The sequence below is a fragment of the Thalassophryne amazonica genome, chromosome 13 (genome assembly GCF_902500255.1).
Source record: "Thalassophryne amazonica chromosome 13, fThaAma1.1, whole genome shotgun sequence".
Lineage (NCBI taxonomy): Eukaryota > Metazoa > Chordata > Actinopteri > Batrachoidiformes > Batrachoididae > Thalassophryne > Thalassophryne amazonica.
The window spans coordinates 27,505,314-27,518,451 of NC_047115.1; the positions used below are offsets into that span (position 1 = coordinate 27,505,314).

The following is a 13,138-nucleotide window of genomic DNA, read 5'->3' on the forward strand; positions in this document are numbered from 1 at the left end:
TGGCATGCTCTAATCTCTGTAATAAAATTTTATGGTCAACAGTATCAAAAGCAGCACTGAGGTCTAACAGAACAAGCACAGAGATGAGTCCACTGTCTGAGGCCATAAGAAGATCATTGTAACCTTCACTAATGCTGTTTTGTACTATGATGAATTCTAAAACCTGACTGAAACTCTTCAAATAGACCATTCCTCTGCAGATGATCAGTTAGCTGTTTTACAACTACCCTTTCAAGAATTTTTGAGAGAAAGGAAGGTTGGAGATTGGCCTATATTAGCTAAGATAGCTGGGTCAAGTGATGGCTTTTTAAGTAATGTTTTAATTACTGCCACCTTAAAAGCCTGTGGTACCTAGCCAACTAATAAAGATAGATTGATCATATTTAAGATCGAAGCATTAAATAATGGTAGGGGCTTCCTTGAGCAGCCAGGTAGGAATGGGGTCTAATAGACATGATGATGGTTTGGATGAAGTAACTGATGAAAATAACTCAGACAGAACAATCTGAGAGAAAGAGTCTAACCAAATACCGGCATCACTGAAAGCAGCCAAAGATAACGATATGTCTTTGGGATGGTTATGAGTAATTGTTTCTCTAATAGTTAAAATTTTATTAGCAAAGAAAGTCATGAAGTCATTACTAGTTAAAGTTAAAGGAATACTCGGCTCAATAGAACTCTGACTCTTGTCAGCCTGGCTACAGTGCTGAAAAGAAACCTGGGATTGTTCTTATTTTCTTCAATTAGTGATGAGTAGTAAGATGTCCTAGCTTTACGGAGGGCCTTTTTTATAGAGCAACAGACTCTTTTTCCAGGCTAAGTGAAGATCTTCTAAATTAGTGAGACGCCATTTCCTCTCCAACTTACGGGTTATCTGCTTTAAGCTGCGAGTTTGTGAGTTATACCACGGAGTCAGGCACTTCTGATTTAAAGCTCTCTTTTTCAGAGGAGCTACAGCATCCAAAGTTGTCTTCAATGAGGATGTAAACTACTGACGAGATACTCTATCTCACTTACAGAGTTTAGGTAGCTACTCTGCACTGTGTTGGTATATGGCATTAGAGAACATAAAGAAGGAATCATATCCTTAAACTTAGTTACAGCGCTTTCTGAAGACTTCTAGTGTAATGAAACTTATTCCCACTGCTGGGTAGTCCATCAGAGTAAATGTAAATGTTATTAAGAAATGATCAGACAGAAGGGAGTTTTCAGGGAATACTGTTAAGTCTTCAATTTCCATACCATAAGTCAGAACAAGATCTAAGATATGATTAAAGTGGTGGGTGGACTCATTTACATTTTGAGCAAAGCCAATTGAGTCTAATAATAGATTAAATGCAGTGTTGAGGCTGTCATTCTCAGCATCTGTGTGGATGTTAAAATCGCCCACTATAATTATCTGAGCTAAGCACTAAGTCAGACAAAAGTTCTGAAAATTCACAGAGAGCCTCACAGTAACAACCAGGAGGACGATAGATAACAACAAATAAAACTGTTTTTTGGGACTTCCAATTTGGATGGACAAGACTAAGAGTCAAGCTTTCAAATGAATTAAAGCTCTGTCTGGGTTTTTGATTAATTAATAAGCTGGAATGGAAGATTGCTGCTAATCCTCCGCCTCGGCCCGTGCTACGAGCGTTCTGGCAGTTAGTGTGACTCGGGGGTGTTGACTCATTTAAACTAACATATTCATCCTGCTGTAACCAGGTTTCTGTAAGGCAGAATAAATAAATATGTTTATCAATTATTATATCATTTACTAACAGGGACTTAGAAGAGAGAGACCTAATGTTTAATAGACCACATTTAACTGTTTTAGTCTGTGGTGCAGTTGAAGGTGCTATATTATTTTTTCTTTTTGAATTTTTATGCTTAAATAGATTTTTGCTGGTTATTGGTGGTCTAGGAGCAGGCACCGTCTCTACGGGATGGGGGTAATGAGGGGATGGCAGGGGAGAGAAGCTGCAGAGAGGTGTGTAAGACTACAACTCTGCTTCCTGGTCCCAACCCTGATAGTCACGGTTTTGAAGGATTTAAGAAAATTGGCCAGATTTCTAGAAATGAGAGCTGCTCCATCCAAAGTGGGATGGATGCCGTCTCTCCTAACAAGACCAGGTTTTCCCCAGAAGCTTTGCCAATTATCTATGAAGCCCACCCTCATTTTTTGTACACCACTCAGACCAGCCAGCAATTCAAGGAGAACATGCGGCTAAACATGTCACTCCCGGTCCGATTGGGGAGGGGCCCAGAGAAAACTACAGAGTCCGATATTGTTTTTGCAAAGTTACACACCGATTCAATGTTAATTTTAGTGACCTCCAATTGGCATAACCGGGTGTCATTACTGCCAACGTGAATTACAGTCTTACCAAATTTACGCTTAGCCTTAGCCAGCAGTTTTCAAATTTCCTTCAATGTCGCCTGCTCTGGCCCCCGGAAGACAATTGACTATGGTTGCTGGTGTCGCTAACTTCACATTTCTCAAAACAGAGTCGCCAATAACCAGAGTTTGATCCTCGGCGGGTGTGTCGCCGAGTGGGGAAAAACGGTTAGAAATGTGAACGGTTGGCGGTGTACACGGGGCTTCTGTTTAGGGCTACGCTTCCTCCTCACAGTCACCCAGTCAGCCTGCTTTCCCGGCTGCTCGGGATCTGCCCAGAGGAAACTAACGGCGGCTAAGCTTACCTTGGTCCTCACCGACTACAGGGGCCTGGCTAGCTGTAGAATTTTCCACGGTGCGGAGCCGAGTCTCCAATTCGTCCAGCCTGGCCTCCAAAGCTACGAATAAGCTACACTTATTACAAGTACCATTACTGCTAAAGGAGGCAGAGGAATAACTAAACATTTCACACCCAGAGCAGAAAAGTGCAGGAGAGACAGGAGAAGCCACCATGCTAAACCGGTTAAGAGCTAGTAGCTGCGCTAAGCTAGCGGATTCCTAAAAACACACAAAGTGAATAATGTGTAAATAATTTAGAGGTGATTCAGCAGAGGGAGTGCTTTAGTTAAGGCACGTGAAGATTACACTGTGAAACAAATCATTATCTAGTTAACTAGATCAATCTAACTGCGCAGATTAAACAGCTAACAGATACAGCAAAACACTGCTGTGCTCCGGAACAGGGAGTGATACAATACCGCAGTGAGAGCCAACCACCATTTGAAATTAATATTGAAAAGGCTATTTGGTGTATAATTTGTATTATATCTCAATCAAAAGTGCCCGAATCACTCTCATTTGTGACAAAGAGGTGTAAACTGGCACTTTCAATGAATAGACTAAGACCACATCTGAGTCATATTGCAGATTTAACGAATATTTGATTCTTTTTAACATCAAAAAGCCCTTGTTTTGACCCATATTTTGTATAAAATTTTAGCTTATGAAAAGCCACTTCTAACAGGACGATGACCTTGAAAATTTTTTCCAAGGTTAAAATTTGTGGAATTGGAAACTAGTGTTGGCCGAGGTTTGCGCTCTATGAGCGCAGTCCTCTAGTTAAAATTTGCTATTCTATATACTGTATGACGAGTCATACACAATGTTATTCTATGTGATGCAAACTGATGGAACTGATTGTTCCTCTCAACTCTAAAATAATTTTGGACAACACCAAAACTACAGAAAAACTACAGGAGAGTTTGTTGACTAAAATCTTATGATATTTAATTGACTGAAACTAAATAATTCCGATGACTAAAAATAAAGATTAGGAATAAATATGCTGTTAAAATTAATATGACTGGTCACTTCTCCAGCTAAGCCCAGTATCCATTTCCAACCAGGGTGGCTTGACACAATGCAGAATAGGTTTCATGACCAGGAACATAGGCAGGTAGTGTGACTAGAATCAAAGCTAGTTCTACATACCCTCTTAAGCACCAAATTGAAAATGCACTCAAGGAAAACATGTATTTTGGAAAGAAAAACTCAAATGTTACAAATGGCAAGTGGTTCTTCAGGCAAACTGAAAAAGTGTAATGAAAACACTTCTTTTGTTTCTGCTATTACAGGTGACATGATGTACAGTCTGCGTCATATGACATTCTATAATACACGGTGTGGTACGTGTGGCTGAAGTAAGAGACGACCAGCTTGTTAAATGTTCTAAGAAATGATGATAAGCAATATTGGAAGACAATACTTGACAGTACTGACCCCTCCATACCATGACTCTTGGAACTGCAGTTCTTGTTAAAGCCTTGCTTGAATGACAGTTATATTATACAAGAAGAAAACCCAGCAATCACATTCCATCAGTGAATGGAAACGCTATCATTTCACTATTGTGCTTTGTCAACATTCTGAAAACATTGCTCAACTTTCTCCAAAATCTGTAACAGAAACCCAGGAGCAGACAGAGGTGATTTAAGTTTTAGACCTCCTTAGTGAGGACAGTGGTGGGCCCGTGAGGATGTTCCTCCCTTTGTCAAAGGATCACTTGAGGATTAATGCTTTCACTTTAGCAGAACTGAATGATGTCATTGTGCGGCTTCACAAGAAAATATATTTGTGCATCTGCCCATATATGTGATAGAGGACATACTATCCCCATATTTATACGGCGTCAAAATAATCATTTAAACAGATGCATTGTTCAGGAGAAGGATGGCACAAATAGTGCCAACCTTAAAAGGTTCACCGAGCAACAAAACAAAATTTAAGAAAATGCACCACTTAGGACTGGAGAGACATTTACTTGAAGAAAAAAAACCAATGCCTTTTCTGAATTTTTCAGTTAACGAGATGACACATATTTCTGCTTTAGATACTTGAGAGCTCAGTATCGTGTAAGGAAACAAACATGTCCCACTGTTTATTTCAATTCGGTTTCATCAGAAAAGCTCAAGTCAAGTAATATAAATGCTGGTGTTATTAGTCTGTCAACCGCAGGTCCTCATCTGACAAGTCTCGCTCTGATGACCACTGTGCCATCAGTCATGGTATGAGACGCATGAGGCCAGGCAGACAGCACAGTGGCTGCTACTAGTTTGTCCACTGTGCAGGCATCTCAGGCTGTACAAGTAAGGGAGTACAATACATTTACCGAAGATCAAAATTACCGTACCCTTTTTTCAGAATTTTATTTTTTCCTTTTGGGGGGTGGGGGGGGGGGGGATTAATGAAAAACTAAAAATCCTGCAAGAAGCTTCTGCAATGTCCAGTAGAAGAGAAAGCTCCTCCCCTCGGCACACAATATATTAAATCAATTGAATTTTTTTGTGCAGTGCTAAAGCACAGCAGAAGTTGCTCAAGGTGCATCACCAAGCATAAGATCCAACCCAGTGGTTCCCAAACATTTTTTGCAGGGCCCTTTTTGTAAATGAGAATAATTCAACCCCCCCCCCCCCCCCCCCCCACACACACACAATGTGTTTCTTAATTTATTTTTTCCCCCATTTATTTCTTATAACCTTGTCCATATATGTAGCAGTGCTCCAAGCATGATCATCAAAAAGCTGTTAAAAACATCAAAACACACCCAAATACATAACTATGAAATATTAGTTATTTAATATATGAATACTACATTATATTTTAACTAAATATACATGAATATTTTTAACTGTCCCAGTTGCTTAGTGTATCATAAAAAGCAATTGAACCAAAGCAAATATAAAAATCTTACAGTGACAAAACCGTGTTATTTGACCATTTCTTTGTCATGTATTTTACACTATAATTGTGCCAAATGTGCATATCCATGATGCTCAAGAGCTTTCAACTGCATCATATTATCTACAGTGAGGAAAATAAGTATTTCAACACCCTGCGATTTTGCAAGTTCTCCCACTTAGAAGTCATGGAGGGGTCTGAAATTTTCATCTTAGGTGCATGTCCACTGTGAGAGACATAATCTAAAAAAAAAAAAAAAAAAAATCTGGAAATCACAATGTACAATTTTTTAATAATTTATTGTATGTTACTGCTGCAATAAGCATTTGAACACCTGCCAACCAGCAAGAATTCTGGCTCTCACAGACCTGTTAATTTTTCTTTAAGAAGCCCTCTTATTCTGCACTCTTTATCTGTATTAATTGCACCTGTTTGAACTTGTTACCTGTATAAAAGACACCTGTTCACACACTCAATCAATCACACTCCAACCTGTCCACCATAGCCAAGACCAAAGAGCTGTCTAAGGACACCAGGGACAAAACTGTAGACCTGCACAAGGCTGGGATGGACTACAGGACAACAGGCAAGCAGCTTGGTAGAAGACAACAACTGTTATGATTATTTATTAGAAAGTGGAAGAAACAAGATGACTGTCAATCTCCCTTGGTCTGGGATTCCATGCAGGATCTCACTTTGTGGGGTAAGGATGATTCTGAGAAAGCTCAGAACTACACAGCAGGACCTGGTCAATGACCTGAAGAGAACTGGGACCACAGTAACAAAGATTACATTAGTAACACATGATGCTGTCATGGTTTAAAATCCTGCAGGGCAGCAAGGTCCCCCTGCTCAAGCCAGCACATGTCCAGGCCCATTTGAAGTTCACCAGTGACCATCTGGATGATCCAGAGGAGGCATGGGAGAAGGTCATGTGGTCAGATGAGACCAGAACATAGCTTTTCGGAATCAACTCCACTTACCATGTTTAGAGGATGAGAACAACTCCAAGAAAACCATCCCAACCGTGAAGGATGGGGGTGGAAACATCATACTCTGGGGGTGCTCTTCTGCAAAGGGGACAAGACGACTGCACCGTATTGAAGGGAGGATGGATGGGGTCATGTATTGTGAGATTTTGGCAAACAACCTCCTTCCCTCAGTAAGCGCATTGAAGATGGGTCATGGATGGGTCTTCCAGCATGACAATGACCCCAAACACACAGCCAGGACAACTAAGGAGGGGCTCCGTAAGAAGCATTTCAAGGTCCTGGAGTGGCCTGGCCAGTCTCCAGACCTGAACTCAATAGAAAATCTTTGGAGGGAGCTGAAACTCCAAACCTGAAAGATTTGGAGAAGATCTGTATGGAGGAGTGGACCAAAATCCCTGCTGCAGTGTGTGCAAACCTGGTTAAAAACTACAGGAAACATTTGACCTCTGTAATTGCAAACAAAGGCTACTGTACCAAATATTAACATTTATTTTCACAGGTGTTGAAATACGTATTTGCAGCAGTAATATACAAATAAATTATTAAAAATAATCATACATTGTGATTTCCAGATTTTTTTTTGTTTTTTTAGATTGTCTCTCACAGTGCACATGCACCTAAGATGAAAATTTTAGACCCTTCCATGATTTCTAAGTGGGAGAACTTGCAAAATTGCAGGGTGTTCAAATACTTATTTTCCTCACTGTATCGGTTGTGTCAGCGGACGGAGTTGTAAGCATAAAGGCTTTCTGGCAACAAACTACAACCCCAATTCCAATGAAGATCGGACATTGTGTAAAATGTAAATAAAACAGAATACAATGATTTGCAAATCCTCTTCAACCTATATTCAATTGAATACACCACAAAGACAAGATATTTAATGTTCAAACTGGTAAACTTTAATGTTTTTGTGCAAATATTTGCTCATTTTGAAATGGATGTCTGCAACACGTTTCAAAAAAGCTGGGACAGTGATATGTTTACCACTGTGTTACATCACCTTTCCTTATAACAACACTCAATAAGTGTTTGGGAACTGAGGACACTAATTGTGAGTGTCATGATTGGGTATAAAAGGAGCATCCCCAAAAATCTCAGCTGTTCACAAGCAAAGATGGGGTGAGGATCACCACTTTGTGAACAAGTGCATGAAAAAAATAGTCCAACAGTTTAAGAACAATGTTTCTCAATGTTCAATTGCAAGGAATTTAGGGATTCCATCATCTACAGTCCATAATATAATCAGAAGATTCAGAGAATCTGGAGAACTTTCTGCATATAAGCGGCAAGGCCGAAAACCAACATTGAATGCACGTGACCTTTGATCCCTCAGGCGGCACTGCATTAAAAGCTGACATTATTGTGTAAAGGATCTTACCAAGTGGGCTCAGGAACACTTCAGAAAACCGTTGTCAGTTAACACAGTTCGTCACTACATCTACAAGTGCAAGTTAAAACTCTACCATGCGAAGCGAAAGCCATACATCAACAACATCCAGAAACACTGCCATCTTCTCTGGGCCCAAGCTCATTTAAAATGGACAGATGCAAAGTGGAAAAGTGTGCTGTGGTCTGAGTCCACATTTCAAATTGTTTTTGGAAATCATGGATGTCGTGTCCTCTGGACAAAAGAGGAAAAAGACCGTCCAGACTGTTACCAGCGCAAAGTTCAAAAGCAGCATCTCTGATGGTATGGGGGTGTGTTAGTGCCCATGGCATGGGCGACTTACACATCTGTGATGGCGCCATCAATGCTGAAAGGTACATCCAGGTTTTGGAGCAACACATGCTACCATCCAAGCAACGTCTTTTTCAGAGACGTCCCTGCTTATTTTAGCAGCACAATGCCAAGCCACATTCTGTACGTGTTACAACAGTGTGCCTTCATAGTAAAAGAGTGCGGGTACTAGACTGGCCTGCCTGCAGTCCAGACCTGTCGCCCATTGAAAATGTGTGGCGCATTATGAAGCGCAAAATACGACAACGGAGACCCCTGACTGTTGAACAACTGAAGTCGTACATCAAGCAAGAATGGGAAAGAATTCCACCTACAAAGCTTCAACAATTAGTGTCCTCAGTTCCCAAACGCTTATTGAGTGTTGTTAGAAGGAAAGGTGATGTAACACAGTGGTAAACATACCACTGTCCCAGCTTTTTTGAAACGTGTTGCAGGCATCCATTTCAAAATGAGCAAATATCTGCACAAAATAAAGTTCATCAGTTTGAACATTAAATATCTTGTCTTTGTGGTGTATTCAATTAAATATAGGCTGAAGAGGATTTGCAAATCATTGTATTCTGTTTTTATTTACATTTTACACAATGTACCAACTTCATTGGAATTGGGGTTATAAATCAATGCTGGTGTCGCAGACCGAACGGTCTTCCCCTAAAAATCGGTCCGCCTTTTGTATCTGTGCATGCGTCATTTCGGACCACAGCAGCACATCTGAGACGGAGTCTCTTCACCCAAAGCAATCAAATGGGTTAATGGGATTATTAACCATCAAATGATAAAGGTAAAACCTCTTAAATCATTCTAAAGTCAGTTTTAAGCAGAAATGAGGCCATTTTAAGCAGAAACTCTGCGAAATTCCGTGATGCTTTGAAATGACCGACGCGCAGTGAACGCATCAGCGAGCAGCTCGTTTAACCACAGTGCTCTGATCACTTCCTCCGTCTTTTATGATGAAATAATGCTGAATTTATGTGGAAATGGTTGTTGTACAAAAGCTTCAGATATCTGTCGCTGAGATAGACGATGACTGGTGTGCAGTTTGAAGCAGAAACAAGGTGTTAATCTGTGAACCGCAGTCATCAGGGGGGACAGATGTTTAGGGGGACCCTTCGGTCGGCGACACCAGGTGTCAGACAGGACAAGTCTGCTGGGGGAGGTCACTCACCTCGACTTGTATAGCATGTGTGTGTAACAAATTACTGGTGAAGAGATGGTTTTTGGAGCAAAATTAAGGAACCGAGTGGGTTCAGTTGCCCCCTTCCCTTGATGCTCCCACCCCATCCCCCGCCACCCCAATATCTCCCAATGTATCAAACTAAATCAAAATAAAACTAAACCAGTTGGTGTATGAAAGCTTCCTTCCATGAAACTGACTTCTCAAGTAAAGTAATGAGAGCTTCTTGCCAGATTTTGAGTTTTCTCGTCTTTCAAAAAATTCAGAATTACAGAAACGCAGGTGGCGCGAGATGATTTTCTTTCTAATAGTGAGGGCCGGGCAGGCTTTTCATATATCAGCCCCCTGCAAGGAAGTGAAGGTTACAGCAAGGACACAGTCAGAGACAGTGAGACGTGACACTGGTCCAGTTTACAGATATTAGCTTATGCACATAAAAACATCCTTCAACAGATATCCTGAAAACAAACTTTATTTAGCCATAATGTAAAATTCAGTGTAACTGATGTTCGCTTTCTAGTGAATATAAAAAATTGCATTAACAGACTGAGAATAAGATTTTAAGTTTGAATTCAATTAAAATATCATTTGTTGCTAACAGCTGCCACATCCTTTAAATTATTTTTATAGCAGCTAATCATTCAACTAACTGTGAAGACACTGAAAGAAACTCCTGGAATATTTAAAGAAAAAAAATGTTTTGAGTAGGAAAACAAACAAAACCATACAATTTGAAGAATAAACATTACAAAAAAGAGCTCATATCACATTATGCATAAGGTCATAAGATTAAAAGTAAAAATGTGCCTTTCTATATAAAGGTCATTATGTGAAAACCATTTTAGGAATGAAACTAATCTTTGCTTGAGCTTAAAAAATGGGAGTAAAACTGTAATGATTTAAATAACAACACTCATATCAAGACAACTTTAAAGCTATAGAAGAAAAATCTGGACCACTTACCACTTACGCACTGTCACACTGTGTACAGAAACATTTCATAGCCAGAAAACCTCTCACTTATGAGTCCAACATCTGAACACCAAAGCACCAGATACTGATGCACTTATAGTAATGACAAGGACAGGTAATGATACACTTGGTTTATTTCACATTAGGCTCACTACATGCTGATGACTAATTAATGGGGGGGGGGGTGCAATTAACCAATATGAATCACAAGTCATACAGCCACATGGATACACAGACATATGGATAGATTTACAGTAAATGTACTACGAAAGACTGAGTTTTTAAAGTTACGAGTTGGTACAGTGAACGTGCTACTTCTCCACAGCATCTTCAAACTCTTGTAGAAGTTCAAAGGTGAGCACAATGAAACATAAAATCAATATTTTAGAAGGGAGCTGGATTATAACAGAAGGATGCAAATTTGGACAAAAGTCTGGCAGTTTGCAAAACTGTGAGTAACAGCACTTTGGTACTGCAGTGTCCCAACAAATCTTAATATTCACTTTGTAAGACAGCATGGTGAAACGTGCAGACCACAAGGAATCTGCTAAAACTAAAACTAGCAAGGACACGCGGACAAACACGCGAAGATAAACATTTTTTCCAACCACAAATTGGCCACCAGATGGACTTATTTAAACGAACTGTATCTTATCACACCAAACTGAACTGAACCAAATCATTCCATCATAAAAAGCCTCATCCCTGAATTGTATCGTAGCCCATGTATCTAGATACGCTTCTTTTATTTAGGAAGAAATGTTTTCTCCTCCTCATTAAGTGACTAAATCCAGCCCCTGTGCACTACTTTTCACTCAGATTACACACAGTGTTCACAGCAATGTGGAGCTTGACATGCCTGAACAGCACTAGAGTTATGCAGTTTAGACTGTGCACCACAGATCATCAAGATAGGGCCCTGCATGTTGACTTTCATGCTGAATGTAATTATAACAGTTTCTGCTCCTGCAAGTTCTGTGCTTAAAATTGAAAATTTAACAGTTTATAATTTTCCAGAAGAATCTGAAGTCAGATTTTTTTTTGGGGGGGGGGCTAAGGCATCTTCATACTGACTTCAGGCACTGGGAGAACATTAAATAACCAAACAGCACCGATGACACATGTGACTAAATGTTAAAAATCATCATCAAACAGTTTCCCCAAAGCAGTAGAAACAATGGTGAAACAGATGTGGCTGTCACTGCATTAATTACCACTGCGGTGCTGATTGAGCAGCTGTGGTTTGTGTTGCTACCTGACAGATGAATCCAGTGGAGGTGCACTGCCGAACCCAGAGGCTGAACTTTCTCTTCTTCCTCTTCCTCAGCTCTCTTTCTGTACAGGTGGTGATGAAGATGGGGTCTTCATCTATCAGTGGCTCATGAAGAACCTGGAGCAGACAAACAGTCGATGTTAAAATGTGCATTTGTCTGAGTGCACAAAGTTCAACACAAAGGCACTGAGATCATATGGATCAGCAGAGAAGTGATTACATCAGTGAGTGATTATGGCTGAATGTAATGAGGCAAATGGAAAGTTTCAGATGTAATTTAACATCACGGTGATGAGTTAAGGAAGGACAGTGATCAACTGATGTTTTATGTTGTGTGTGACTGTGCATGCTCAAACTGGCATTAATCCTTTGTGGTCCATGGACTCACTAGCGTGTCCAAATCCAAACAGATGGTTCCATCATTAGCTGGTAATATTTCAATCTGTGTGTTTTTTCAGATGCTGTTTAGATATTTATGGAGCATGTTCATGTCCGACTTGGGCTTTCTAATTGTTTTTTTTAAGTTGTAACAAATGTGATACTCATTCCGGACTGATTGTCATGGTAACTGGTCTGATATTTTCCCATATCAGACCGGAAATCAGCCGAGGCACATAGTGTCGCAGCCATACAATAAATGTGTATATACACAATACACACACTGGCCACTTTATTAGGGACAATTTGCTAGTACCAGGTTGGACCCACTTTTGCCTTCAGAACTGCTTTAATTCTTCATGGTATAGATTCAACAAGGTGTTAGAAACATTCCTCAGAGATTTTGGCCTATGATATGATACATGATAGCATCAAGCAGCCACAAATTCAACCTGTCTGCCCTTTCTCCTCTGGCCCCTTACATCAACAAGACACTTTGGTCCATACAGCTGCCGCTCACTGGATATCTTCTCTTTTTCGGACCATTCTCTGTAAACCCTATGGCTGGCCTGAAAATCCCAGTTGATCAGCGGTTTCTGAAATACTCAGACCAACCCGTCTGGCACCAACAACCATGTCACATTCAAATTCAAATAATTTCCATTTCTTTCCCATTCTGTCAGTCTGAACTCCAGGAAGTCATCTTCACCAAGTCTAGATGCCTAAATGCATTGAGTTGTTGCCATGTGACTGGCTGATTAGCTATTTGTGTTAACAGGCAACTGAACAAGTGCATATAATAAATGACTGTGTGTACACATACATATATATACACATACACACATACATATATATACACATACACACATACATATATATACACATACATACATACATATATATACACATACACACACATACACATACACATACACACACATATATATACACATACACATATATACACATACACATACACATATATACACAT

At 40.0% G+C, this 13,138-nt stretch overlaps 1 protein-coding gene across 1 annotated transcript in view; it reads right to left on the reverse strand.

The window, feature by feature from the left end:
* The window catches only part of pgbd5 (piggyBac transposable element derived 5), a 74,972-nt gene that overhangs the window by 40,938 nt on the left and 20,896 nt on the right, over positions 1-13,138 (reverse strand). The window contains exon 3 of the mRNA XM_034184688.1: positions 11,752-11,886. Coding sequence (XP_034040579.1) covers positions 11,752-11,886 — 135 coding nt within the window. The remainder of the gene's footprint in view (positions 1-11,751; positions 11,887-13,138) is intronic.